The 27,236-nt window shown below is 31.1% G+C and overlaps 2 protein-coding genes across 5 annotated transcripts in view; one reads left to right on the top strand and one right to left on the bottom strand.

Annotated features, from left to right (window-relative positions):
- Positions 1–17: 17 nt before the first annotated feature.
- LOC106123415 (uncharacterized) lies at positions 18–11,019 on the bottom strand. 4 transcript variants are annotated; one of them, XR_001228165.1, is made up of 7 exons: positions 8,971–9,268; positions 7,800–7,926; positions 6,759–6,902; positions 5,025–6,530; positions 4,755–4,946; positions 3,539–3,969; positions 18–95 (listed from the first exon to the last, which is right to left on the bottom strand). XR_001228165.1 is itself a non-coding variant. In XM_013319723.1 (7 exons), the coding sequence occupies exons 2-7, from the start codon at positions 9,079–9,081 to the stop codon at positions 3,824–3,826; spliced, it is 2,226 nt and encodes a 741-aa protein (XP_013175177.1). In that variant the 5' UTR covers positions 9,082–9,084; positions 11,002–11,019; the 3' UTR covers positions 3,294–3,823. The 4 variants fall into 4 exon arrangements, 2 of the variants coding, with proteins under 2 accessions (XP_013175177.1, XP_013175178.1); XR_001228164.1 differs by having other exon boundaries at positions 65–123; XM_013319723.1 differs by lacking the exon at positions 18–95 and adding an exon at positions 11,002–11,019 and having other exon boundaries at positions 3,294–3,969; positions 8,971–9,084.
- Positions 11,020–12,800: 1,781 nt separating this feature from the next.
- The window catches only part of LOC106123588 (monocarboxylate transporter 9), an 18,924-nt gene continuing 4,488 nt past the window's right edge, over positions 12,801–27,236 (top strand). Inside the window, exons 1-3 of the mRNA XM_013319994.1 lie at positions 12,801–13,022; positions 21,023–21,160; positions 23,915–24,185. Coding sequence (XP_013175448.1) covers positions 21,047–21,160; positions 23,915–24,185 — 385 coding nt within the window. The 5' untranslated portion in view covers positions 12,801–13,022; positions 21,023–21,046. The remainder of the gene's footprint in view (positions 13,023–21,022; positions 21,161–23,914; positions 24,186–27,236) is intronic.

Genomic DNA, 27,236 nt, shown 5'->3' with positions numbered 1-27,236 from the left:
AGTCAAACGTGTATAAAGTCTGTCGCAACGGGACGAGCAACTTGTACGTCGACGGATATTTCTATATTTCTTATCGGTGTGACTTTATTATGTTCCTTGTTATCATTCGTTAGGTTTAATTGGCTTAAAGAAATATTTACATTTCGCCTATCTTACTTAAATTTATAACTTGATTTTGACAATTTCAACATCACAATGGCTTCCTCAATTTTTTATTATATTTATTTCATTCGAAATTTAATAAATTAGTACTACTTTAATACATAATTTAATTAATTTTATAGTTAATTTTACACGTAAACTGTATTTACTGTCATTTACGTATAGACTTTGTACTGTGCATTTACTGAGTGAGTCCGTTAACCTCCAGTAGACGGTTATAAAGGCGATGTATATTTATCTTTTGTAGATTACAATTATCATGTTAATTATTAAAAAAAACACTATCTTTATGAAATTCAATAAATATAGACTAAAATAAAAAAAAATAATGAAACGTCGAAATTGTCGTATATTACAAAAAAAATGTTGCCACGCGATCAAATAATGTGTTAGTTATAACATTTAAAAATGTATAATATATAAATATATATCAAATATACTATATCAGTTGGTATGATAATAAATGAGCTCAATCATGATACCAGCTTTTAGATATAGCGTTTAGCGACAGTGTAAATTAATATTATTTTGACTGCAAATTTTTATAAAACAAGATGCAAATTTATCAAACGATAATACAGTCACGCAATGGATTATATTTATCATTTATTTGATTACTTTAAATAAATTTGATTAAATAATGGATTATTACTTAAAATTGGGTTGTATTATGTATTAATTATGTAATACATAAGTTTTAGTTAGGTCATGTATATAAGGATTAGTAATATTTACATGAATGCGTAGTTTTTATTGCATTTTTCAAGTATCAAATACTTGACAGGACAATGTTTAGCTATACTTAGCTATTGACCTCCTTTTCATTGAAGTGTTTTGATTGAAACATAGTTTGTTATTGTATAAATAATGAAAAAATGCTGGTTTTAAAGTACTTTTCAGGATTTAGATCTTAACAGCCAATGTGTCCTCACTAACTCGAGTGGTTGTTATTCACGGGTTACATATGTTCGTGCTATTGTAACGTCAAATTCTAACTATGAAGTCTTCCTGCCGAGTTATCTGTACAAAAACCTATTGTTTAATTCTTTCATGCTCTTTTAAAAAAAGGGATGTAGCTTTATATTTTTATGCATGTGTTTCGGCAGTGCATTTAACGAATACGATAGAGAACAGGAATTAAACGACCTCTCTTCAACCTTCATTCAATTTGTGTTCTACGGAATAACAAAGGTTAATCGTTTTAATTAATTAATTGATAAATTCTTGTCTAACTTCACAAGGGCTGTACTTTTTTTTTGTTAATGGCATATATAAAAGTCGATTTTCAATGTCTTTTCACTTGTATTAAAATAAATTGTCATCTGTTTTTCGGCAATGTTTCACAATACTTTTGTTATTCAACATTTTGGCAACTGTTTGTTATTTTATCTTCATAAAAAAAAGGATTTACAAAACATTTATTCTAGTGTCCTACATTGCAAGGTCTGCTAAGAGAGCCGCCGCCGTCGCGGCAAGTTCTATCAAGATATTTTATATACAACCTATATGGGCAGAAAGAAAAAAAATATTGTGACACTTTTTTGCCATTATCAGGAGCGTTAGTAGGCTATCTTGCTAATATTATAAATGCGAACGTTTAAATGGATGGATGGATGGATAGATGTTTATTTGCACATTGTTATATATCGTTAGCTCAACGAATCTTAATGAAATTTGGCACAGATGTAGAACATAGTCTAAAATAACACAAAGCCTACTCATTTTTTTAATTCCGTGTGTTCAGAAACGTGGGCGACAGCTACTCATAATATAGTTTGACTTATGCCCACTTTGTCGGTCTATACTAACAGCCCTCTTATTATCTATACCTAAGTATATTTTTTCTGACAAAATTAGCCGCGATAGCAGAGCCTCTCCTATCGGATCAGATATGTTTATCAGACTTTATATTGCAAAAACTGAAAATACATTATCTAGAGAACATAATAAATATTTTTAAATGGCATTAACAATGCACAGTGCACCTGCTGCGTATTGAATTCTTTGACCGATATACTAAATCCAATGTTGATAAGCAATCCATATATAGCCAGATTAAAATCGTAAGGTGTGTAAGTCAGTGTGTTAAAATTGCTTTTATACTCTTACGAGCTATCGCCCGCGACTCCGTCCGCGCGAAATTGAAAAAAAAACTTAATAAGTAGCCTACGTGTTCTTCCAGACTATCTTCTACATGTATGCCAAATTTCAGCGAAATCTGTTTAGCCGTTTTGGACATACCTTCAAAGAAACATCTGTCCATCCATCTAAAGATTAGCATTTATGTTATTAGTAAGAAGTAAGAAAGAAGATATCTTGCCCCAATATAGAATAGATATTCTCGAACACGTTTTTATTAAGTCTACGTCGATAAATGTTAATCGAAAAACATATTGGTATATACTGGAATTTGATCCTAGGACCCGTAGATTACGAGTCAAATGCTTAACACTTCAGCCACCGACGCTAGAACCTACCAATCAACAATGGTAGAGCCCGTAACATCTGGTACACGAATGGGCCGGGTCGACAATACCAAGGGAAGAGGTTTTAGCTGAGGTTGTGTTGGTTCCGTGCGTCTTTTTCTCCGTCGATCAATGGTACGCAATACATCTACAATTGCATATGTCTATGGGTAGCGGTCGCATCGCTATTTTATCGAATTCAGGTGGCCTCGTTACTCGTTATTTACTCGTTTGCCACCTTATAATATAAAAGGAATTGATAAACTCATCAGAGTAAAGATGCATCAATGTATATAACAGAATGAATGAGGATTTCCTGTAGATTACCAAATTAAGTCGGCTCTCGGTACATCCATACATTCGGAAGTGGCAATTAACAAGCCCGGGATGCGCTGGAAATTGACCGTGAATCATAAACGAAAAAAAAGACATTGTAAAATAATAACAGTGTTATATAATTCAGTACATATTCCCATTATAGAGGTTAAATTTAATATCCTAACATAGATTTTTATTTTTTTTATTTTAGAGGTTTTTTGGTGTAACTAATAACACTAGATTAAAAGAAAAGAAAAAAATATATAAGGAAGTTTTTACAATCATAATTTACTTTGTAATCTACGGAAATTAAATTGGACTAAAACATCTTTACTCATTATGAAATGAATCACTAAAATCTCAAACATTATTTAACCTATTTAAGGAAATAAGATTAAAACTAAAACATTTAATGTAGTACTCCACAAACTAAATAACTAGTATTATATTTAATAATTTATAGTCTACCTATATCATACTATCTAGTACATAATTATTGTTTCAACAAATATGTTTTGAAAAAAATCAACTTTATATCGTATTATTAAAAAATTAAACAATATTATGTTAAATTTAATATTTCTTTAGCTTACCGATTATAGAATAATTATAATCTCATTAATAACTCTTCATAAACACATCGCGTAGTTACACAAAACGCGCACACAATTCAACGAATCATAAAACATTTATCACAAAACTTAAGAAACAATAAACAACACACAATAGATAAATAAATGACGCCGCGTCAAATGTCGTCTGACCTCAAGAAGCACACGACATCGTCTAATTAACATTTTTTTTAATCGAACAAATACAATCAACGAATTCTAGAATACATTTAACCTATTTACTAATATTCACAAAGTGCGTTGTATTTACGTCTTAGTAATGTCTTCTTTTGAATTTTTCTGACGTCTCATTGTAATGTATTTTTCTAAGCCCCATGAGAATGCCGTCAGCCATGTGAAGATGTTCAGACAATGCAGAGTCACGGCAGTTGTGGTATTGTCTTTGATCCAACCTGGAAATAACAATATCGAGTTTTAATGTTTAATCCATCTCCGATAGTGACATGATGCCAAGGTACAAATTAGTAAACATTAATACAGAATTTATTTATAAAAGAAACTAAAAAAATAGTATTATACATAGAGGAGACATTTACGAGTACAACCTTTGATAAACGGTAGAGATATAACGTATATAATGTACAAAATATGTAAACATAGATAATAATATATGTATAAGACTGTTAGAAGTTAGAAAAGCTACACTGTTGTATATACGGTGACTAACTTTAATGGACAGGAGGGGAATGGACCAAAAGATACCTCTACTTCCTACACATCAACTGCTCTGCCAAATTCAACTTTTCATTTTTTACTTTTATTAAAATGATGAAAAGGAAGAGAGAACTATAAATTGTCTTTCGCCCACAGATTGATTAAACGAAATGCGGAAATACTTCATGATTGTGTTCTTTGTGGTTGTAGTTGAGAGGGCCATTCGACCACTAATATTACTGCGGACTTTACCACTGTAAACTATTCAAATGACTATAGGCCGTGATAAGATATTATTAGTAGTATTATGAGCTGATTAAATTGATACAGCTAGAAAGAGGAAGAAAATTTAATCCGCATTTAAGACAAAATGCGATAACGTTTAACAACGTCAGTAAAATTGTCAATGTGATAACGAGCCACTTTGGATGTAGTTTATTTTAATCCAAAATTCACTAATCTTTTACTCTTAATAATCTGTGTTTTCATGTACCTAATTATCGTAACATTAATAAATTCTTACCTACTACAGGTCCTAATGCTAGATAAACAATTCCAGCGGTAAGTAATTGTATGCCCGTAGCACCTGGTAACTTGTGCAGCGGTACGTGAGTTGGAATAACTAGAGCCATGAACACAGTTCGAAATCCTTTGCCAAAACCTATCATAACTGCTACCAGCAGTACGACTGAATACGTTTGACAGAAAGACAGTACTGCAACAATATCAAACCATTAAAAAACAAATTAAAAAAAGAAAAACAAGACAAAAACAAAAAATTGCAAATATTTACCTACTCTACCTAAAGCCATCGATAATACACCGAAAAGGAAAAAGGAATTATTGTCCCATCCAATTTTTCCAGCGATAAATGGAATGCAAAATCTAACGCAAAGATCGACTCCGGCTAATAGTGACATAAAAAATGCCACTTGTGGTTTCGTCATACCATAATCTCCTAAAATAAATGGAGTAAGTATAGAGAAGTTGAGTTCATTAAAATTAGCTAATGTTATACCCAACATTAAGTTTATGAAAGTAAAATCTTTTAAGAGATCCAAATCAAAAAATATCGCTACTTTCTGCCAGAACGTTAGCTCGTCTTCAACATCTTCGTCTTCTGTCTTCTCTTCTTTTTTCTCATCAAATACGTCATCTTCTACGGGACTGTTTATTAGCAGTTTGAATTTATCGCTTTGTGATTTATCTTCGCTTTCTTTTAAATACTGTTCTAATTTTAATGAAGCTTGCTTAAGAACTTCACTTTCATAATTGAAATTATTTGATTTCCTACGATTTCTAGTGCGATACGATTGATTACTGTGATTGTCTTTGAGATATTTCTTTTCTTCGTTTTCTTCTTGATTTTTAAAAGAAACATTGCTATGATTGTCTTTGTTATACTTTTCTCCATATTGACCGTCCATTTTGAAAGATTTAATACTTTTACTGCCTGCAAAATGTTTCTCAGCTCTATCAGCTATAAATTTTGCTTCTTTTGGATCTATGTTTTCTACTGCAGCTTTTTCTTCTGCTTTTAAATCTTGGGGAGCTTTAAGTGTAGGGCAATCTTCTATTTCGGATTCTGGAATCTGAGTATCCAACGTGATTGATGTTTTACGTTTTGGTTTATACCCGTCACGTTCCTGAGCCAGTGCACCTAAATTTGCCGATGAATTCTTTTTAGATTCGTTAAGATATAAAGTGGAAGATTTTCTTGATCTATTTTCTAGTAAGTTTGACATAGAGGGTTTCTTAGAATTAAGGCGTGAGTTTCGATTGGAACCGTCTCTTGAGGACATTCGACTTTTCGATTGCCTCGACTGGCTAAAGTATCCATCATTGGCTCTTAACATCATCGGGACGCCGGGATCCGTGATTTCATAACCTGGGGTAACTGGATCGTCTTCATTGTAAAGGTATTGGCTGGAAAATACGCTAAGATTTTTAATTTTTGAGACTTGGCTAAAATAACCACTCTCTTCAGTCATTTTATGGTCATATAGCAGGTCTGGGGTTAACAACTTCTCCTCGTCTTGTTCTTTTGTTGATTTGGAATGCCATTCCACTGGTTGTAATAGAAGAGCGCAAGCTATCGCGTGGAGTGAGAGACCACTTATTATAAATATTGCTCCAGTTTCTCCGAAAAGGGCAAATAATCCTGTTATTATATGGGGCCACAACATAGGCCCCATTCCTGTTGTAGTCCATGAAAGACCTGTCGCTAATCGCCTTCGGTTTTTCCAGTACGTGTTTAACGCGAGGGCATTTGCAGAACTGCTGATACCATATCCGACACCTGAAGATAAATAGTTTTATTTATTAAAATTAAATTAATAAGTATTGATATGTCACTATATTTCCGGAATATTTTCATACAAATTTTGAAGGCTCACTGAATCTTATACTTGATAAAAAAAATTTTAAACAGATTGTGAATAGGAATCAATTTTAATTAATATATTAATTAAAATAAATATATCACTTCTTTTAATATCTTTATTATTATGTTAATGAGCTCACTTACCATAAAGTATTGAAAATGACAATAAATACGTCATAAAATTGTAGGAAAATGTTGTTAAAAGCAAAGATATGAAGACTACGATAGCCCCCGTGAGTGATACTTGACGATAGCTGAATGTTTTGAACACGGGCCCATTTGCCAAACCTGTAAACAGAAATTGTTTTGTTTTAAATATCATATAAATTAAATTTCTCCTTTTTCATTAATATTTAAAAGTTTTATCAATAAACATAAAACTTTAAACAAAGAACACGTGGTATTCAATGTGAGAAAATTATCTTGTAAAGTGCAAAAGGTTAATGAATGAATTGATAAAAATGTAAAGGTTATGGAACATAACAGCAATCTACTTCATTCCATTGGCACAGACCGTAAACAAATATTATCAATTTTATTCAAACCAGTTCATTATTTTGTTTCAAAAAACAAAATAGTATATGATATTTGCTTATTATGTTAAGTTCGGTTTGTTAAAAATCTATAATTACACCCGTACCTATGGTAAGAAATTTAATTATGTAAAGCGCCTGAAAAAATAATAAAAGCAAAGCTTGCTATTAAGGTTTTAAAAGGTTTTTCTTAAATATAGTCAATTACGTGAAGTTTCAATAAATGTTATAAGAAAATTACTACGAACAAAAAAATAGCTATAGTCGTCTATAATATGAAATTCATTTAAATTAAACCAATATCAAAAATATTCGTACAACCAATGCATGAAAACTGGTAACGTACTTACATAATTAATTCTTCCAAAAGTAACCTTTTTAAAACAAAATCATCATAACAAACTGCAGTAGATTATCATATCAGAATTAGTAAAGTATTTAGATTTTACAACGAACCAATTAAAAATACTTAGCGTACAAATATATCACAACTTCAGTTAGCCGTCAAATCCCAGCAAATCCTCGAGTGTTTGACTTCAGAGAATATAACTTGTTCTTACTAAAGCTGTAATAGTTACCTAAGATAACATAATAATACTTAGAATCGGCCGGTATGGTATCAGAAAGTTACCATGCGAGGCGCGTCACGCACCGACGCAAGAGGTAAGCGCCGAGTTCATGTTGATGATTGTAGTTGTCTCCGAGCTGCTGATGCCGAGCCGAGTGAACTTGTCGCGGAACAGGAGCCCGAACTGCTGCAGCATCGGCAACGCGAACAACTAGAAGAGGAAAAGGATGTCTATGTTATGTCTATGGTCAAAATTTAACATCGTTTTTTGCATAAGTAAAGGCAGGCCAGGGTTAGACAAAGTACATTCGCTTCGAAGCGATTCCATAGCGAACTTCAAAAATGGATGTCGCGCGTAAGTTCCCTTCCAAAAGAATCCTTTTGAAGCGAATGCATTTTGTCTTACCCCTCAGATACAGTTTTTGAAACATATTAACTTAAAGTAGAAAAAAAAATGTTAGGCCACGTTATGATATAAATTTCAATTGTTATAACAAAGATTTATTTCAATTGTAAGTAGGTACTTGAGATTTAATTAATCTTTCATGGAAGTTTTGTATAACATATGACTATGCAGGTACTTGGTAATAGTTAACAATGCAATGAGTCATTCATTTACGAGGAAAATAGTTTGTATGTATTTATAATAAGATGACTATATTAGCGTTTGTCAAAGTAATGCTTTGCAATTATTTTGCCGGTAGTAAGAAAAATATATTATACATTCTATTTTTTTTTAAATGTTGTTTATGTCACATATAGTACGTGATATAACATTGGTTCTATTTGGAATTAACATTAATTTAAATGTTAATAATAAAACCGCGAATTTGTACTTTTAATCACAATTGGTCACTACCTTTTTTATCAGTGGTAGCTTACCGACCTTGATATCTTTTATGTGTTTTTGGTAAATTAAATATCCAATTTCGAATATATACATATCCTCCTTTCTTGTCAATTCTCTATTCTCTATTAAGTACTTTTGTTTTTTTTTCAAAATCGCTTTTCAATGTCTTAGAATCATAACAATTTTTCGAATGTAATTTTAACTAAAGATTAACTTTGTGAAAAATATTGAAAATGTAAATATGTGTAACTTAAAAACATTAGACTCGTTTAAAACTGGATTCTTCCTTGCATTTCATTGGATATTTTTTTCATGATTTTTATTTTTTTATATAAACAATTATTCTAATCAAATACCAATAAATTATCGACATAAAATACTTATTAGAATCAATTCATTACTTACGTTAGAAAACCCAGCGGCGAGCACAATCATCCATCCCCAACCTCCATCTGGAGGGATGAACTCCCCCTCCTTCATAACTTTCGAACGGATTTCTTTCTTAGACTTCACCATTGTCTAAAATTAAATAATTTTAAATGTTAACACAACCTATTTAATTCGATACCAATAAATTAATGGTACAACAATCTGCAACGACGTGACAAATAGTACTGATAAATTTATTGTACGCAATCTTGTTCAACTGAATTGTGGATACACTTATGACCGATGTTAGCTTATAACAAATACCGAGGGATCATTAAGCCAATGCTGTAAATAAAGAAAAAGCGATAAAACAAGACCATAAATACATTTGCGTTGACTACACCTTATCTTATTCATACTAATATTAAAAATGCGAATGTTTAGTTGGATGTTTGTTTGAAGGTATCTCCAGAACATCTGCATGGATCTCGATGAACATTGTATGTATTGACATAGATGTAGAACATAGTCTGTACGAAAACATAGGCTACTAATTTTGTTTTTTATTTAATTCCACGCGGACGGAATCGCGGGCGACAGCTGGTCTATTATAATACAGACGAAACCATTATTTAGTTCCTTGTTAGCTTATTTATGTTTTTAGATATCATTGTTAACAAAGTTGTTTGGTATAAAAATAATATGATTGTTATGACAATGCCCTAATTAGTTTGCAAGAATAACTCTATGCTTAGTTCATTTGCCCAAACAAATTTGAACAGAATCTGTTGATGCGTCTTTTTTGAAATCACAAATAATCGAAGAGCTAGATTATTTGTGTGAGTGCTTTGATTATATTCGTGAAGTAAATAACTAAGTAAGAAAAGTTTTGTATTAATGTAGATTTAGATGCAGTTTTGACTCACTCAGTCTATTTGATAAATGCTTTTGAAATCATTATTTGTATACTTATTTAATGATTTTAACTTATCTCAAGATTAAATGCATTTATTTGATTAAACGTCACTTTCACCAAGGTCATCCAAATAATGAGGTATTAAGTTAAGAATGTTTTTGTTTTGATATTATATTTTGTTTATATAATTTCAAATATTATCTGATATAGGTTTTTATGTTTTGAAAGGTATTTTAGTTAAGTTTACAACTGAAATGTTTTGTTGTAATACATTTTAACATGTGAACGAAGTATTGCATTGTGCCGTCTTATCAGAAATCAACGTGACACATTGCAAAGCGGCAAATTACGCCCTTTGTACCAAGCACGTGTAATACATATATACTTATATAAGCGTAAATTTGGGTCACATGTATAATATTTAGATTAAAATACTGGATTCATTCGGCCAGTTATCATATCATTCATATAACCAATAAAGGTTATTGAGACCGTTCAATTTTATCGGGTCACTGACAAAACATAACAAGGAACTTATAAGTTTAATTAACTAATTGCGCGACATAATTTTAAAGAATAATATATACGAGTTTCCATTGCTGGATCCGGTATAAAAACAAATTTTTATATCAGTTTTTTCTAGGAGAATGATAGACATGTCACTATGTAAAAAAATCCAAACTGTCTATTGCACGCTCGCAAGATCGAGTAAAAGCAAGTGAGACGGCTCTACAGATATAGACAATAGATGTCAGTTGTCAAAAATTGCGGGAATAGAAAAACTTGCTGTTGAACTTCGATTTACAATAACAGTTGGTGCTTAGTGCTAAACAAAGCTGGTTAAGGATGCGGTAGTACCGAAGACACGATATTAGAAGATCTTTCGTAATATTACAAATGCTAATATATGAAGAAATGTTTGTTATTACGTTTCTCGAGAACGGCTCAACCAATCTCGATGACACACTTAGAACATAGTCTGGAAGAACATTTAGGCTAGTAATTAAATTTCGCGGCGACGGTTAGTAATATTGTATTAGTAGATTTGTTATAAACGTTATTTGAGATGTCACACACAAATGTTAAAATATATATTAAAATTTAAATATTAAAATGTACCGTAATTGGAGACATTTTACGCATTTACTTACAAGGCAACACGCTTCATAACAGAGGGACTCGTCATATGTCAAGTGACATACATTATCGAATCGTAAGTAAATAAAAGATTATGTATTGTATTTATTTATGCAGTTTCAGCGACGAAAGGCAGAAGAGAGTAAACAGAAAAAAGGATGTTCTCTAGGAAGATATTTTACTTACACTGAAATGATGTAAATTATTTTAACACATTTATTTATGAGTTCACAACGTCTTTTCTGATTATACACCAACATAAGACTAAACCAAGTGTTAGGTATTTACTCAATAGGTTAGTTATTGTCCTTTAATCGTATATTACAGCAATCGTCTTATGTATATAAAATAAATCGATCATTATCAAATAGTTTTATTGATAGATATTGTAGATATATGGCTACAATATTTAATTGCATAATCACTACTGATTATTGAGTCCGCTATATTAGGACAGTGAACAATAGTTCTAATTCACAATTATAAATTTATATTTAATCATGTCCATCGATAAGAATGGATTATAAGAAAATTATAAAAATAACCTTATGTTAAATAACGAAATTTCCGGCTACAGGGTCTAACCGATGAAAAGTAAATAGCACTATCTATTGTCTGCATTATTGCAAACAAAGGTTTTAATTTTTTTAGCCGACTTCATATATTTAAATCAAGTAAATTTTATTGTATTAAGTAAAACTTTCTTATTTTAGAATACACTCAAAAAATCGAAAAATGAGTAAACAATGTAAAATAGAGGCAAATTAAAAGTGCATTTCAAACTCATATTTTTCTTATATAGAATTTTATTTTTTACGTCCATTGTACTTATTTTGTTGCGATGTAATTATCCTAAGAAACTTCAGAAGAAGAAAACGATTAGAAAGACACTATGCAGGTTCAAATTGTTCTAGTCGTTTAGCCTCTGAAAATTATATGCGCACCAAACTCACATACATAAAATTAAATACACGCGGAAAACATTTAGCAGGGTAAAAAACATAAGGTTCTAGTAAATTGCTTGATGGCGCTACCACCGCTGTTGTATCCACTCCAAAGAGTATATAAAATAACTCCTTAACTCCTTCTTCACATAAATAAATCTTTCTGATTGAAATTCAGAATGCTTAGACTCCCAATTAATAATTTAACATGTTAAATATACGAAAGAAACATTAGAATTAAAGTGAAGTAAGCCTAAAAAAATATCAGCATCTGTTATAATTCTCAGCATTAGCAGATTTTTTTTTCCTATTTTGTTCTTGCGAAACTCAATAATTTGCAAGGCTTCAAAACATTTAATTAAATGAATAAGAATTAAGAATCAACTTCTTTCGAATTCTAAACATTTCTGTGACGCACATCAAAGAGTATATATAGTATATACTCTTTGGACGCACATAGTAAAGACAAAGAGTATTTAAAATAAAGATGGCAATAAATTTAGAAAGTTTACTCTTTGTCGTAGAAACTCAAAATCCACTGCACTCTTAACATGACTAAGCTATTACCACGTTATTTTGTGCCGATTTGATAGTCGCCATTTTGGCGCTAATGGTTACAGGTGGTAGCAGTGGTGAGGATTCAAACTAATAATAAAGTAAGCATTAACTTTAGAAAATATCAACAGTTGCTTTAAGTTTGGAACGGAGCAAAAGCTGTCATTCCTAACAAAGACCTATCCATTTATAGAGATCAATGACAACATCACTATACTTACATACTCTTTGGTTCTATTCTATTCGTACCAATCTTTTATGTATTCTACTCTTTGATACCAATTAGTACTTTTTTATTGACAGTCACTGTCGTATGTTCTCTCTTAATTTTTTAGTTCATTTAAAGAAATCTTGAAAAATACGGTGTACTTAACAAAACTTTTTGTTCTAAACATAAAAGTACAAAAAAGTGATTTTTTATTTGGAAAGTTATTGACTTGAGTGTTTGAATAGTTTGAACTTACCGATTTTTGATACAATGTTTTAAATTCATATTTTGATACATATATTTATATATGGAAAATTATTTAGAAAAGGTAAGTTATTTTCATTTTTAATAATCTATGTCATCGTATCCTTTTCATTGCATTTCAGAATTATCTTTGAAGGCTTTTGTTTATTTAGAAAATACAAACATTTACATGTTTATGTGGGTCAAATTTACATTGCATGTTATTAACAGTTTCTTTATTCTGAAGGTGTTTCAAAAGTTTGAGGTACAAGGACTGCATATAATTTTATCTAAAAGAATTGTCCAATATTTTATCCACTGAGTTTATATTTAAGACAAAAATATAAGAAAAAACGACTGCTGGTATAATAAAACTTTAGTATACAACATTTTATTAATATATTATACTTACACAGCTGAAGAGAAAAAAAACGATGTATTTAAATTGAAGCTAGATGTGACTGCTATTTTATTCTGTATTTATCTTTAATTTATTTATTCTGAATTTAATTTCAAAAAAGTGTAAGTGTAAGTATTTTATGGTCAACCCATTGCCATTTTACAGCATTAAGTTTTTTAAGTGATAACCATTTTAATTAACCCATTAAAATTACAAATGAGTTTTCTATGCAAGATAAAAAGTTGCACTATGTCTATCAAAAGGTCTTTAATTTTTTTTTACTATTGAGGACATGACCATTATTTCATTTTGATAAAAATCATATTTTACTAATATTATTCAGATGTTTAGATGCATTCATAGTTTTATGTTGTTAGATATCTCCCGTACAGTGACATGAATATTGATGAATTTTTGTATAGATGTAGAACACAGTCTGGAAGAAAACATACTAAAAAAAAAAAATATTTTATTCCATTCTGTCAGTTGAATAAAAAGTTACAAGTTACAATATTTGTAGTGGTAGTGTAATGTGTCAAAACCTAGAAGCCAACTATCAATATGTTCTTCCCGATATTGAGTGTTTGTAGCATATTTGTATATATTTATATTTATATTTGTAGTTTATGGGTTTAACCCATAAACTTTGTTCATTTTCATTCATATAATAAGCCTAAAGCTAACTTTTAAGAAAATAATTTATATTTATATCATGGCTTTTCTTTGTAAAAAAGTGATTACATTATACTACATAAAACCTTGTAATTTATAGTACAATTTGATTAAACTATTGTTATTGTTAAAAATGAATTTGCAACGCAATAAATAAACTGCATACTGATAATAGATTTGCTCATATCGATGACATAATTTTATCTAAATCAGTTGTCACATATTTGATTGCATAAAAGAGCCAACTTTAAATTAAATCGTCGATTAACACCCAAAAAGTTTCTTTTGATATAGTATAAGAAACTGCACCATGTTATATTTCCCTTAACTGGTCAAAAAGTCAGGCTGAACTAAAAGAATATAGTATATTTTGATAAAAGATTCATTAATTTTTACTAGATTTTTATCTGATTGATTGTATCTGATAGTAACAACAGACAATAAAAAAATAAGTTCATTGACCGTAGATATAATCTATGTTTAATCAAAACAATACAAAATCTATTGAAATTTTCTTTGTCATATTAATGATTGTATCTTTAATACGTCAAATGCTCTCAGAGTGACGTAACAAGTGAATTAAAAAATATTTTAAGGTAAAACTTAAGAAATGTTTTCAACATAAAACACATAAATTTCATTCTTAATTTTGCGTAACATATAAAGATTATGTCTCAGCGGAGTTACACAGTTCCTCCTACGTGCTTTGTATCTCGTAAGCTCCAGCGATGACGTCAGAGGGCGAATTTGTCCTCGATCCAAATCGACATTAAGGGACAAGACAATGCGTTGGTAATGTCCCGCAAATATAAATGATTCATTGTTATTGTAGAAAAGGAAGTGAATACGCCGTTGTTTACTTATTTATCGTAATGTTTGAACAGCTTTTTGTGAACGTGAATTCAGTTTAGTGAATAAAAATGTCGGTTGTATTATATTATCGGTACGTCAAAGTGAATCTAAATAACAATATATAAATATGCATCATCAAACAAGACACAAAGTTGATATATTTTAGCTTTCAAAATTCGTGCGAATTAACGTGGGTTTCTGAGACTAAATTTTTTGTATAAAACATTGTCATCCCGGTCATTATCTTTGATAAAACAATATGATTTAAACAGGGATTTTGGTCTCTGAAACCCACGGTATGTCTGCCATTAATAAACTGTTACGCAAAATGCTAATTTATTTTGTTATAGGGATGTATATTATGTAGATATACTATACATATTACTACACAGAAGCGTATCACATTTTGCGGTTTTTACAATAAGCAATTGATGTTAAATTAACATTGATCAGTTATAAAAAAAAAAACTCACGACCGCAATACAATTTAGATTAACTACGCCTTTGGCTATAGCATACTTGGAATAATGAAAAAGGTAGAATTAATAACATCTGTTGACATTGACGGTGTAGGGGACGTAAAGGATGGGGAAATATCTCGTCCTGTGTGTCCCTTTTTCTGTCGATTGAAGGTAGGCAACGCATCAGCGAATAGTAAGGACTTTTTCCTAGAGCACGATATAGATAAAACACATTATAACTTTGTTAGCAAATCATGGTGCAATTTGATAGATTTCGTTGTTAACTTTAAAAATATCTTGTCTTCTGTTTAAATGGGGAAAGTGACCTGGATATTTGTCGAGACCTAGATGATCAGCGGATGCAATTCTAGCTGTGTGATGACCGACGACTGTTAGGTTACGAGGTCTTTTTACACGTTACCTTACTTTCAGTGGTTCTATTAAGAACTATACCGTATTTGGACTCGAGTTGCTCGTATATGGTTTATCCTGTTTCTTAAATAAATTTGCTATATGTTTATTAATATTATGTGAAAATACGTGTTGATTTGTACAGTAGTAATTTTATATTCGGATTAAGAATTGTTAAATATTTAAGAAAGTCTTTTTTCATAACTAGCCATCGTAATAAACGTCTAAAACAGTATTTTATAGTAAAGTTTATTCATTATTTTAACTAATTTATCTTCCCAGAATAGGATGGTACTATTACGATACGCTCGTATTTGCCTTGCCTTGACCTATTTCGAGCTACTGTTGCGTCAGGTTATGGAGTTACATGAGGTTTATTATGTTTCTAACACGTGAATATGAGAATATAGATTTCGTATATCCATAATGCCTGTACGTAATCTCTGAGAACGAAGACATGTCATGGTTATTTAGAATTTTTAAAAAACTCGAAGCGTGGACCTCTATCAGACAAATATTATTTTTTATCATTACAATGTATGCTTCCCACGATTTAATTTAATATTGTTAATATTAATAATATACTATGCCTTTGTTGACATGGTAACCTTAAGTTTAGGTGTAGCCGTCTTTACTTTGGTAATTTAACGCATTGAATATGCCCTTGAAATCAAACGCCCTCATGTTTTGTTCGTACCACGCAGGGACTTTGTACCTCCATCGTTGTTATATCCAATATTATGTAATCACCTAAAAACCTTCTACCCTATCAAATATTTTGCCGTTTTAATTAAATGTTATTTAATTATAACAAGTTTTGTATTAAATTACGTCAATACTGATATCTGTATTTTTTTGTATTGGTGTCAATTATCAAGTTGTTTTGTTTTCGCTTTAACTATCGTGTGTCAACCGCTTTTCACGTGATGTTGTGCAAGCAGTCAGATGGGTTACAGAAGTGCTGATAACAAAAGAAAATGTACCCGCTCGCCTTGACGACCACTCGACTCACGCATCCCATTGACCGAGTGTCATGAGTGTTCCCTACATTAAGCGCACTTAACGTCTATTTAGATAAAATAATTGCAACAAAAGTAACGATATGTCTAAAAATTATTGAACAAAACATAAACTACACAAGATTCATAGAATTAGACTACCATTAGATTTAGACTAGGTTTACCTTTCAAGTACCTTGTTTTTGTAACATTTGGTTATGACCTTTTTCTGGGTACACGGTCCAACGCTCCTTTAACTTTAAAATACAATACAAGCTCGGTAGCGTGAGCTGAATATTCCAAATGAAAAGAGTTGAGGTTCATCATGTAAAGATTTTTCTTTTTCCGTAAAGACGAGCAATGTCTTGACTATGGTAATGATAACCAAACATAATTACCAAAAGTATCATTTCCATTCTTAACTCGAATATTTTGGTTCTTGTCATGACGGCGTATCGATTTATCATTGGGTGAATGTCCCCGTCAACTTATTATTCAGTAACAAAACGTATTGTTTTTGAAGGACATGAAGACTAAAAATATTTAGGTTCTCTGTCTAAATTTAAATCAATGTTTGTGTGTATTTATTTAGCAAACCCTTTTAATAAGATCCTAAAGCTAATTTGAAATCGTCTTCGATACCAATGTTTAACTTTCTAGAACATTCAATTTTATAACATTCATTTGCTATTTACATTTTTATGTTTTTCTAATTACTATTGTAATGTGGCTTACGTATCTTGCAATTTTTTTCAAATCATCAGTCAAATATACAAAACTTAGGCTTGATATTTGGACTTCGTTTTTGACTTATGTTGCCGGGCCATTTGACGTGGAAAGTTTTTGATCGTGCAAAAAACATCACAAAAACTTGTACCTCGTTTTATAACATGTTCTTAGTGTTGTCCGAAAAAAGTTTTTTACAGTCTCATGCATTCTCGCTGATGTATATCACTAATTTTTTTTAGCCAAGAGAATGTATAAAGGTAAAAATATCTTTTTTTTACCATACTAGTGCTTACTACCCAAATTGTATAAAGCATGTTTTTTCAAAGCGAGCTTTAGCCTTCGAAATCTTTGAATAATTTTTGTGTCCAAGCAAGCTCTCCGTCAGTTGATAAATTTCAATGTATTCGTATTATTCAGAAAACAATGGATTCATATTACCAAGTCTCCAGTTCAATGTTATACGAAGTCCCGATTTCCTTACTGCATTATTCATTTATTTATTTAGTCTCGATTTCAGAAAATTTATCTTCTTTTATTTCTTTCATTCTTTTTTTATAATAGATAATAATTTTCAAGAACGTCGGTGGCTCAGGAGTCGAGCATTTGACTTGCAAACTGTAAGTCCTGGGTTCGAATCCCGCCATGTACCAAAGTGTCTTTCGATTTCCGATTTGCATATGTACATTTATCCGAAGTTCTTATAGTGAAGGAAAACATGATGACATGGGATGAGAAGAAATTCAAAGATATGTGTGAAGTCAACCAACCCGCACTTGGCCAGCGTGGTTGACTATGGCCTAGTCACCCCTAATTTAGGGGAGGGTTCGAGCTACTCGGTGGGGACGTGTAGTGAGCTGATGATGATTAATATTTTTTTGGAGTGGTTATCACGGTAACTAAGTTTCGGTAATTTAAGTTGCTGGACCAAGCCAAGGCCCACAAAGGGCTGTAGAGCTAGAAGAAGAAGAAGAAGGTTATCACGGTAACAAGTTAATTTCTCAATGATAACTCAGGAGTCTCCTTGTGTCGATTTGAATGAATTACAACTGTCATGTGATACGTACTGATCAAACAAATGAAAAACACATAGGAAAAATAGTAGGTAAACCGTTGGAGGTTAAATTTCCGTATTCTAAAAATGTTCAATGTCTTTATAGTGTGACAGGAATCTTGGCACCAGCCCATCCTTAGTTTTGTAGTTCGATGTACTATTTTATCAAAGTAATCTCTGCTGCTTTAACGAAGATTTAAGATTGTCAGTTCTTTTATTTCAAAGATTGTTTTTTGTAGAGCCATGTCTCTGATCCCTTACACACGTTTAGACGATACAATCCTCCTATCGCGAACAACACACTTCAAAACCGTTTCTTTGGATATCCATGGTGTTAAAATTATATTTATAATATTAAACCGAGCTTTTAAAAATATTAAAACACCATGCAGTGTTTATTTCTGTAGCCGTTGCCAAATTTTTACTAATTAAAATGAATTATGTTAAACGTTTTCTATACACATATTTATGTTCACGGAGGTAGCATCTTTAATTCTAATATAATTTATTTTATGGAACAATTACAATGATCTGATTTCATTTTTGATTTTTTTAATGTTATCCGTATTTCCTAAATAGTAATTAGGTGCCTTGCTAATACGTGGAAACTTCTATGTATAGAATATAGAGAACATGTCGAAAATAATATCACGCGACGCTTCACCTCAAATATTTATATTTGGTTGGTATTTTTACGTCTGTTTTATCAAAGTTATTTATAGAATTGGCAGCTGTGTTCTAGATAAGCTTTTCTGCTTTAGAGAGATAGAGGTGGGCGTTTAAATCTGGAAACTATTGATGGAATCCCGTTCGCATGATTGACTTTCGGAATTATAAGTTGTTTTAGAGCTATGATAACATGAGCTATATTTATACGATCCTATTCTTGTACGAAGTAATGAGAAGAATACTTTTTAGTTCCTCGTCTTCCATTGGCTATAAGTTTTAATGATTGTGCGTAGTCAAACATTTTTTGTCACAGTTAAACAGTTACTTTATTATTTTTTATTACTCTGTATCTGCAACGACACTGTCTACGTCTCGAGCAACCTGTATTAGTTGTGTTCTTAGATCTATCTTGGGAACTAATATCTCGTTCCTTACTAATAAGACACAGTTTTTAATTCTGAGATTGTTTTATTTTCTGAATTGTCTTTCTATTAAGTTGTATGTATGTATTAATAATTATGTTTGCACAAGTGATTGCCATAGGACGTGCTGTGTACAGGTACACATTTGTCATTCAAAGCATAAAATAATTTGCATTTGTTCTTGACATAGCGACGGACGTGTCATTGCTCTTGGTGCTACGCGAAACCAGACGTCGGGTGTGTTTTTTCTCTGCGTCGACCTCGTGGGGACGGCACGTGGTATAATCTCGCACGAAACACTCGCGTGATACCTTCCGTCTCATTCGTGCGTGCCGAATGGGGGTCTTAGGCCGCTTATACACGGTCGACGTTTATCAATCTGTAAGAAGGAATAAATTTTTAATTAAATTTATGTACAGAAAAATTAATTTGATAGTGGCCACAGCCACAAAAATTAGATCTTTATGGAATTTTCGCTTGTTCGAATGAGTTAGTGAGTTTTCATTCTCGATTGTGATAGTGTCTTAAGAATACTGTTGGACTTAATGTTACATTAATAAAGTCACTATTGTTTTTACTTTTTTTTTATAACTTAGAATGGTTATCATCCGAGGTCTTTGTGATAACAACATAGTGTTAGTCATCACGCGACCTTATTTCTCTTCACGAATTTAATCGTCATAAAAGAAGTTTAATTTGTTTGGGGGCTTAACAATGAATAAGTTCATGATATGGTGTAGGTTTATCGAGTGGCGTGGACATTAATAAAGCTTGGGTATGTAATACTCAGTTATTGATGCCTTCAATTGAAATCGATGATGGACAAATTAAACAAGATTTTTTACGATAGGGCTGGACTGAAGTTAAAGTCGCTATAAACATTATACAGCAACAAAACCCTAAATGTAATTTATGACGTTCGATAACAATAATCTTTATTTTAAAAAGAAAAACTTGTTTCGCAATTCGATAAGAGGAGAATATGAAAAAGACGCTCGATATTTAGGCACATGGCAAGATAGAAAAAAACTTTTGTAGATTCAAACCAAGGCATCTCTTATTTTTATAAATTTGAACGCCAAATGAATTAGAAATAGAAGGTGTATTTTATGGCATATATTCTGTAGTAGTTTCTATTACTAGATTTCTGTGCGGTTATCACTAACTGTCATAAGGCTGATAAGTCGTGTTAGTGTCAATTGCACAGATTGTGCATAAGTGTATATGTTTGTTTATACTGGTCTTGCCCTTTGCTACCACGTGGAAATACTAATGTCCCAATATTAATATAACTACGGTTATACTATTTAAGATTACGTGAACGTTATTATACATAACTAGTTGGGAAAAAAACGAAAAAAACTTAATTAGTTATCTATGTGTTCTCCAATATATATATTTTTTGTTTTTATTGTTCTAGGCAAGTAGGTGACAAAGGCTGAAAATGACGGTAGAGAAGAGTAAAGGTTCAATACAGAAGTTGCCGCCGGCTACGAGAAAAGTCGCGCCGGACGGTGGCTGGGCCTGGATGGTCTGCCTGGGAGTCAGCTTAGTTAATGTAAGTTAATTATTATTTAGTATGTGATGTAATGTGATCAAGTGTTTAATAGAAAAATGATATATTTTATACATATTTTTGTTATACTATTATATTGAAGGAATTTATTTCCGGGTAAGCGATATGTAATTAATGTAGGTCAAAATGTACAAGGCATAACAAAACGCATACAACTTTGTTGTTATTATGTAATATGTTTTGATTAGCATTTGTTCTTTATATAAGAGTCAATGAGAGAATTAGATCGTAAATTTGTTTATTATTGGTTTTTAAAGCGTTATCATAAGATTAATGACTAGGTTTTTTTTTTATATTTATTTATCTAAAGATTAGCCAACTTTAAGGAATGCAACAATGAGTCGTTTGCAATGTCAATAATCTGTAGCTTGCGCAATATCGGTCTCTTGAAACGGTCACATGATTATATTGTTGCGTGCAGTCCCTTTGGTAATGTACCTCTTATCTTACTAATATTGTAAATGCGAATGTTTGGATGGATGGATGTGTCTCCAGAATGGCTGAACGGATCTTGATGAAATTTGGGATACATGAACTTAAGGTTTTTTAAATACCGCGCGTACGGAGTCGCAAGCGACAGTTAGTTAATTAATATAATTGCTATTTCATTCATTAATAACAGTAAAAAAATATATGTAGACATAAGCTCGAGAACGTCGATGTTATTAAAGACGTAGTTCATGGTTTTGTATAACTTGCTTGCTTTGTATTTTGCTCATACATCTTCTGATTTAATTATTCAACTGAGTCACTCTATGGTCTGTTTCTTTTTACTTTGCATGCAAATAATGTTGCTGCATACCAGTGCATCCAGCATACAACAACAACATAACACACGTACACCCAGAGAGGTAGACGGAGACCACGATCTTCCATTAGGATTTATATCAGAATATCCTTCGTACTAAAGATTAAATTACACATTCTGGTACCCTAGTACACCAGGGAAGATATAGAAGATAATGTTTGATTTGATCTGATACCAATTAATAATTTATTGAATTGAGCCTACATACCCATCTCAGTATCCACCTTTTTTTTTGAGGTACGCTAGTAACAGATATGTTTTATTTGTGTAAAATAACTTTAAATTCTACTCGTTTTATTTGAAACTGTGTATTGTTACTGATAGTGTAGTTGGCTTACATTGTAATGTAGTTGCTATTGTGCAATGCGTTATCAATCTACACATTGACTTCGAGTGAAATTAAAAGCGAGAACAATTACAATTGCTTGTCGGAGTCACATGCTCCCCTGTGGTTTCTCTAGGGTTGCCACTGTCTTTTAATATCATATGATTTATAGCAAGTATAGTTTCCTTTCAAATCGTACTATATCATGGAAAATAACAGTGTTTTTTTATAAGCTTCTGAATGTAGAGGACATAAGTTTTGTTTTTTTTGGGAATGTGGCTGTACATTTTTCAATGAATCTGTTAATCTTAAATTGCAATTAATGATGAAATGGAACATTGTTTTTTTTTGCTCCGTTTAAACAAAAAATGCACAATTTCATATTTTAATTTAAAGTTGCAATGTACAGCCCTAGCTAACAATTAAAGTTCGATACAATTATTGGTTCGCGCAATACTGCATTACAACGACCAATCGATGTGATGTGTAATCAGTGTTTTATTGTTGTCCTATGCACACATCGTGCATGATTTTGGTTATATGAACTGAATCTGTTTATGGTAAAAAAAAATCTTATCTGATAACATATTTTGTTGGCGTTTAAAATAATAGGGTTGGACAGATATAGAAGTCGCTAAACATTATCGAGCAACAAAATCCCATATGTAAATTAAGTATTGATAACAATATGTTATTTTGTCAATACGTGTGTCGCAACTCGAAAACAGGGGGAATAAATTTCAAGGACAAGTGATATTTAAAAAAAATGTCAATAATAAGTTTTTATCAATGCCATTAAAGTCAAAAAAAATAATAATTAAATAACATGTGGAAAAGAGTAATACGATGATTAAAATTATATCATTAGTTAGCGATGTCAGTCAGTAGATTAGCGATTAAACAGCCAAGATTCAACTGCTAGAGTTGATGAATAAGAAGATTTTTTACATCACGGTCTTCTAGGTTATTTTCTTGTACCGTTACAATATTTATTTTAAATTAGTAAAACTATTTAATATGATCATATGGTCTCATATTATTCCCATTAAGCAAATTTCAAAAACCTATCACAATTCGTGTATTCAGTGAAAAAATCGCAATAAAATTTCCATTACACTGTTTGACGGCATCCGGTGAAACGTGATGGCCATAAAGTTACATTTTTATCGCGAATTTATTTTACGAGACGTTACTTATTTGGTTATCGTTAAAATGTCTTTACTTATTAATTTCAAACATAATATCAGACGTGTGTTGACAACAATGTACAATTGGCAATGAAATATTATTTTTTCTATAATATTACTAATAAAAAAAAATGCAGACTAAAACATTTTTAATGTTTTGCAAATGCTCGGAAATTGCACGCTGAATACGATTGTTTTTTTTTATAATTACTTAAGTTTTTAGAATTTAACGATCCTATGTTTCGAGTTTATGATAGGACAAAGAAAATCAGGTTGTTAAGTAATTACCTTTCGCCAATAATATTCTTAACACCAAGGAAACTGTCGAGGTCTATTGACATTTTACCACTAAAGAAAACCGGAATACCTCACTTGATACTTTGAATCTTTCTGAAATTATTATTGTATTGTTTCAGTTTTCAACCCGTTCCCTGGAGCCGTCTTTCGGACTCCTATTCAAAGACTTGCTGGATGATTTGGGTGTGCACACAACGGGAGCCTCGGTTATCGCCAGTACCCTAGACTCGGTTGTCAACTTTTCCGGCTTCTTCGTAGGCCCGGTGATAAAGACATTCTCGTATAGAAAGGTCTGCTTTGTGGGCTCGACGATATGTGCCCTAGGGCTGCTTTTCACCGCTCCAGCTAACAGCATGGGTCATATCATAGCAACATATAGTATATTAGGAGGTAAGTCAAACTTTGTTTACCTAGTAAATAGAAAGTAGACGATGTATATATTTACTACTCGGGTTCATTTATAATATATTTGTTTTTAATGCCTTTAATAAGCACTAAGCTTATCACTATTATATAATACTCGTTTAGGGGACTGGAACAAATTTCAATGATAAAAAAAATCACACGAATAACACCGTGAAAACATCCATTGCAAAAGTGTTATCTAATCATGAGATTGCATCGATAGGGATAAAGCTAGGATTTGTGCATGATTGGGTAAGTTGGATGGAAGGGGAGTATTTGATGCGTGAACGTTCTCTACTATTAATATTTCTGTAGTATCAAACAAATTAAAAATCGATAAAAGGAGATTTAATGTTAGTAAAAATATTGCCTCATAATTCCATTTAGCGCAAGATTATTTTGCCTAATAGAATTACACAAGATTATTCCTATTACATCAATTAAAGCTGATGAGTCTAAGCGATAAGTGTGTGTGTATTCGCTAAGAAGTAGAAAAACTATAATAAAAAATTTATATATTGTAGGTGTGTAAAACAATTATATATTACTGTAATTTGTATCGTGAGTTTAATTTACCACAGCTCTGACGTCATGGATGTTTCTTACAGCTCGATCGGAAATTTATTACTCAACTTAACATATATCGTATTGCATAATAAATCACAAGGTTTTATTTTATATTAGGTAATGGGTCAATGACTCATTTTTTTCTTAAAGTTTTAATGTTTTTTACTCGGTTATTTGATATATGATTTTTAATCCATTTGTATTATAATTTAAGTGTACAGAATCGGAACTGTTGCGATTTTCAAAAATGCGTTTTTAATAACAGCACATTTTGGAACTTTAGAATTAAAAAAAAAATTCACGACAACACTTTTAGTAATTTAAAAGACATCAATATTATATATATTTATATTTATAGGATCCAATCCAAAAAAAAATCCATGAAAAATATATTATTTGCGATATTCTTTAAAAAAGTTACATCATGGTAAATAATAATAAGTAAGTAAGTAATAGATTTTAAAAACAATATGTTGTTCTAGACATAGTATATGCCGGAAACCATATTAAATATGACGATAAATACTCAGCGTAAAGAATACTCGATGAGTTACTCCGTATTTAAAACAATTGCATCAACATTAAGTATACACTAAGCATTAGTATGGCTTCAGTGTCTTTCAAAGATTTTAATTACTTACATAATTATATTAATAACTATAATATTAACAGTTGCCTTACTAATATTATAAATGTGAATGTTTGAATGGGTGTTTGTTAAAAGGTATCTCCAAAACTGCTGCATAGATCTCGTTGGAATTTGATAAACAGATGTGGAACATTGTCTTGAAGAACACGTAGACTACTAAGATTTTTTTTTAATTTCGATTGGGCGTCAGCTACTTATATTATAAAAATAATAATCGTTACTTTATTTGGCAAGTAAACGTTTTTGTGATAATATCAAGTTTAAAGTTAAATGTACAAAAGTACATATGCATAAGTTACAAATGAAAGTTATGTTTGCATGTTAACTTAGAAGTGCAGACTTTGTATTTACTGTTTATGAATTTTCCTTATACACTTCAGTCTCCGGAAAATTTTATTGGTAAAATGTTTCCTTAGAAACAGCATAAAAATGTATTATTATTACTACTTTAATGGAATCAACATAAAGGCCTTTCAAGGATGTCCAGTTGAGTAGCATTACAAAGCGTTTGACCCTTTTAATAAAGAAAGGTCATTATAAGGAAATTTTCGCAAAGCGTAAAATCAGATACTTTATAATATTCAGTTAAAATATCTTAACGATAAGTTACGTTAATTGTAATACATTTCGTTCTTTATATGTGATGTCAATTAACACTTCCATATAATAAGCGAATTGTATGTGTTTAAAATTACTATCAGACTAATAATAGTGGGTTTTTGTGAATGGAATATTTTATTATGGTTTTAGACATTGTTACGTCATAAAATATTTTAGACTAAGTAGTTAGGTATAGCTTAGATATTTTATAATGGAAAACTTTAGAATAATTCAAATTTAGTTTAGCCTTGAATTTAAATCAAGAAAAAATAAATATGTTTTCGAGTATCTAATATATCTAGTTCTCCAGATCGTTTTATATTGACTCCGTCCGCGTGGTATTAAAAAAATCGTAATTAGTAGCCAATGTGTTCTTCCAGACTATGATCTACATCTGTGCCAAATTTTAGCGAGTTGTATGCAGCCGTTCAGAAGTTGCCTTTAAACAAACATCCATCCATCTAATCATTCGCATTTATGATATTAGTTTTAGTTAAAGTGTCATTGATTAGTGAGAGGACATATACGTTGATATTTTAATAAGGCTATTATTGCTCCGAAACACCGGACTTTCTTCCTAACATTAGTAAGAACTAAGATTCAGTATAGTGACATGAGTGTATTTTTTGTATAATTACGGTAACAAGAAAAACTTGATAAAAGCGCGCTTTCCCGTTTAAAATAAATTAGGAAGTAATTACCCGGACTGTTTGCGTGACTGTTTTATTGTCGCTCGTTATTACTGACGCAGAACGATTATTACGAATTGTTAAACGCCCTTGTTAAGTGACATTGAAGGATTATGTAAATTATTTAACAACAACAATAAAAGATATATTTTTACTTCGTTCTGATATCCAATTTATTGTTTTACTAGCCTGATACTTCGTTGAGTTAAACGAAACTGAGAAGTCTGTCGATTATTCCAGACTGTTTTCATTCATTTTTAAGTCTAGGAATAAAAATATGGGTCTATGTTGTCTGATATAAATAAAATTATTATTATCATTGTTAGGATTCGTTAAGTTATTCTGAATTTATATGGAAACAAATATTCATACATCTATCAAGACTTACGAGTGTTTTTGTTCATCGGTATATAGTACAGTTTATGAATTTCAATGAATTATATAAATGTTATGTTAACATAAAGATAAGATGTGATGAAATCAATTTGTTTACTCAGATAATAAATACAAGTTTCTTTTTGGAAAGGCCTC

This window comes from Papilio xuthus, unplaced genomic scaffold (genome assembly GCF_000836235.2).
Source record: "Papilio xuthus unplaced genomic scaffold, Pxut_1.1 DF826115.1, whole genome shotgun sequence".
NCBI lineage: Eukaryota > Metazoa > Arthropoda > Insecta > Lepidoptera > Papilionidae > Papilio > Papilio xuthus.
Note: the sequence above shows the minus strand (reverse complement) of the source record. Positions and strands in the feature narration are given on the sequence as shown.

Bases quoted from the DNA above. Each gene is read 5' to 3' on its own strand.
- LOC106123415 (XM_013319723.1), bottom strand. From the start codon at position 9,081: ATGGTGAAGTCTAAGAAAGAAATCCGTTCGAAAGTTATGAAGGAGGGG. The intron at 6,531-6,758 runs GTAAGTGAGCTC...ATTTATCTTCAG, and splicing joins GTCATTTTCAATACTTTATG to GTGTCGGATATGGTATCAGC. The intron at 4,947-5,024 runs GTAAATATTTGC...ATATTGTTGCAG, and splicing joins GATGGCTTTAGGTAGAGTAG to TACTGTCTTTCTGTCAAACG.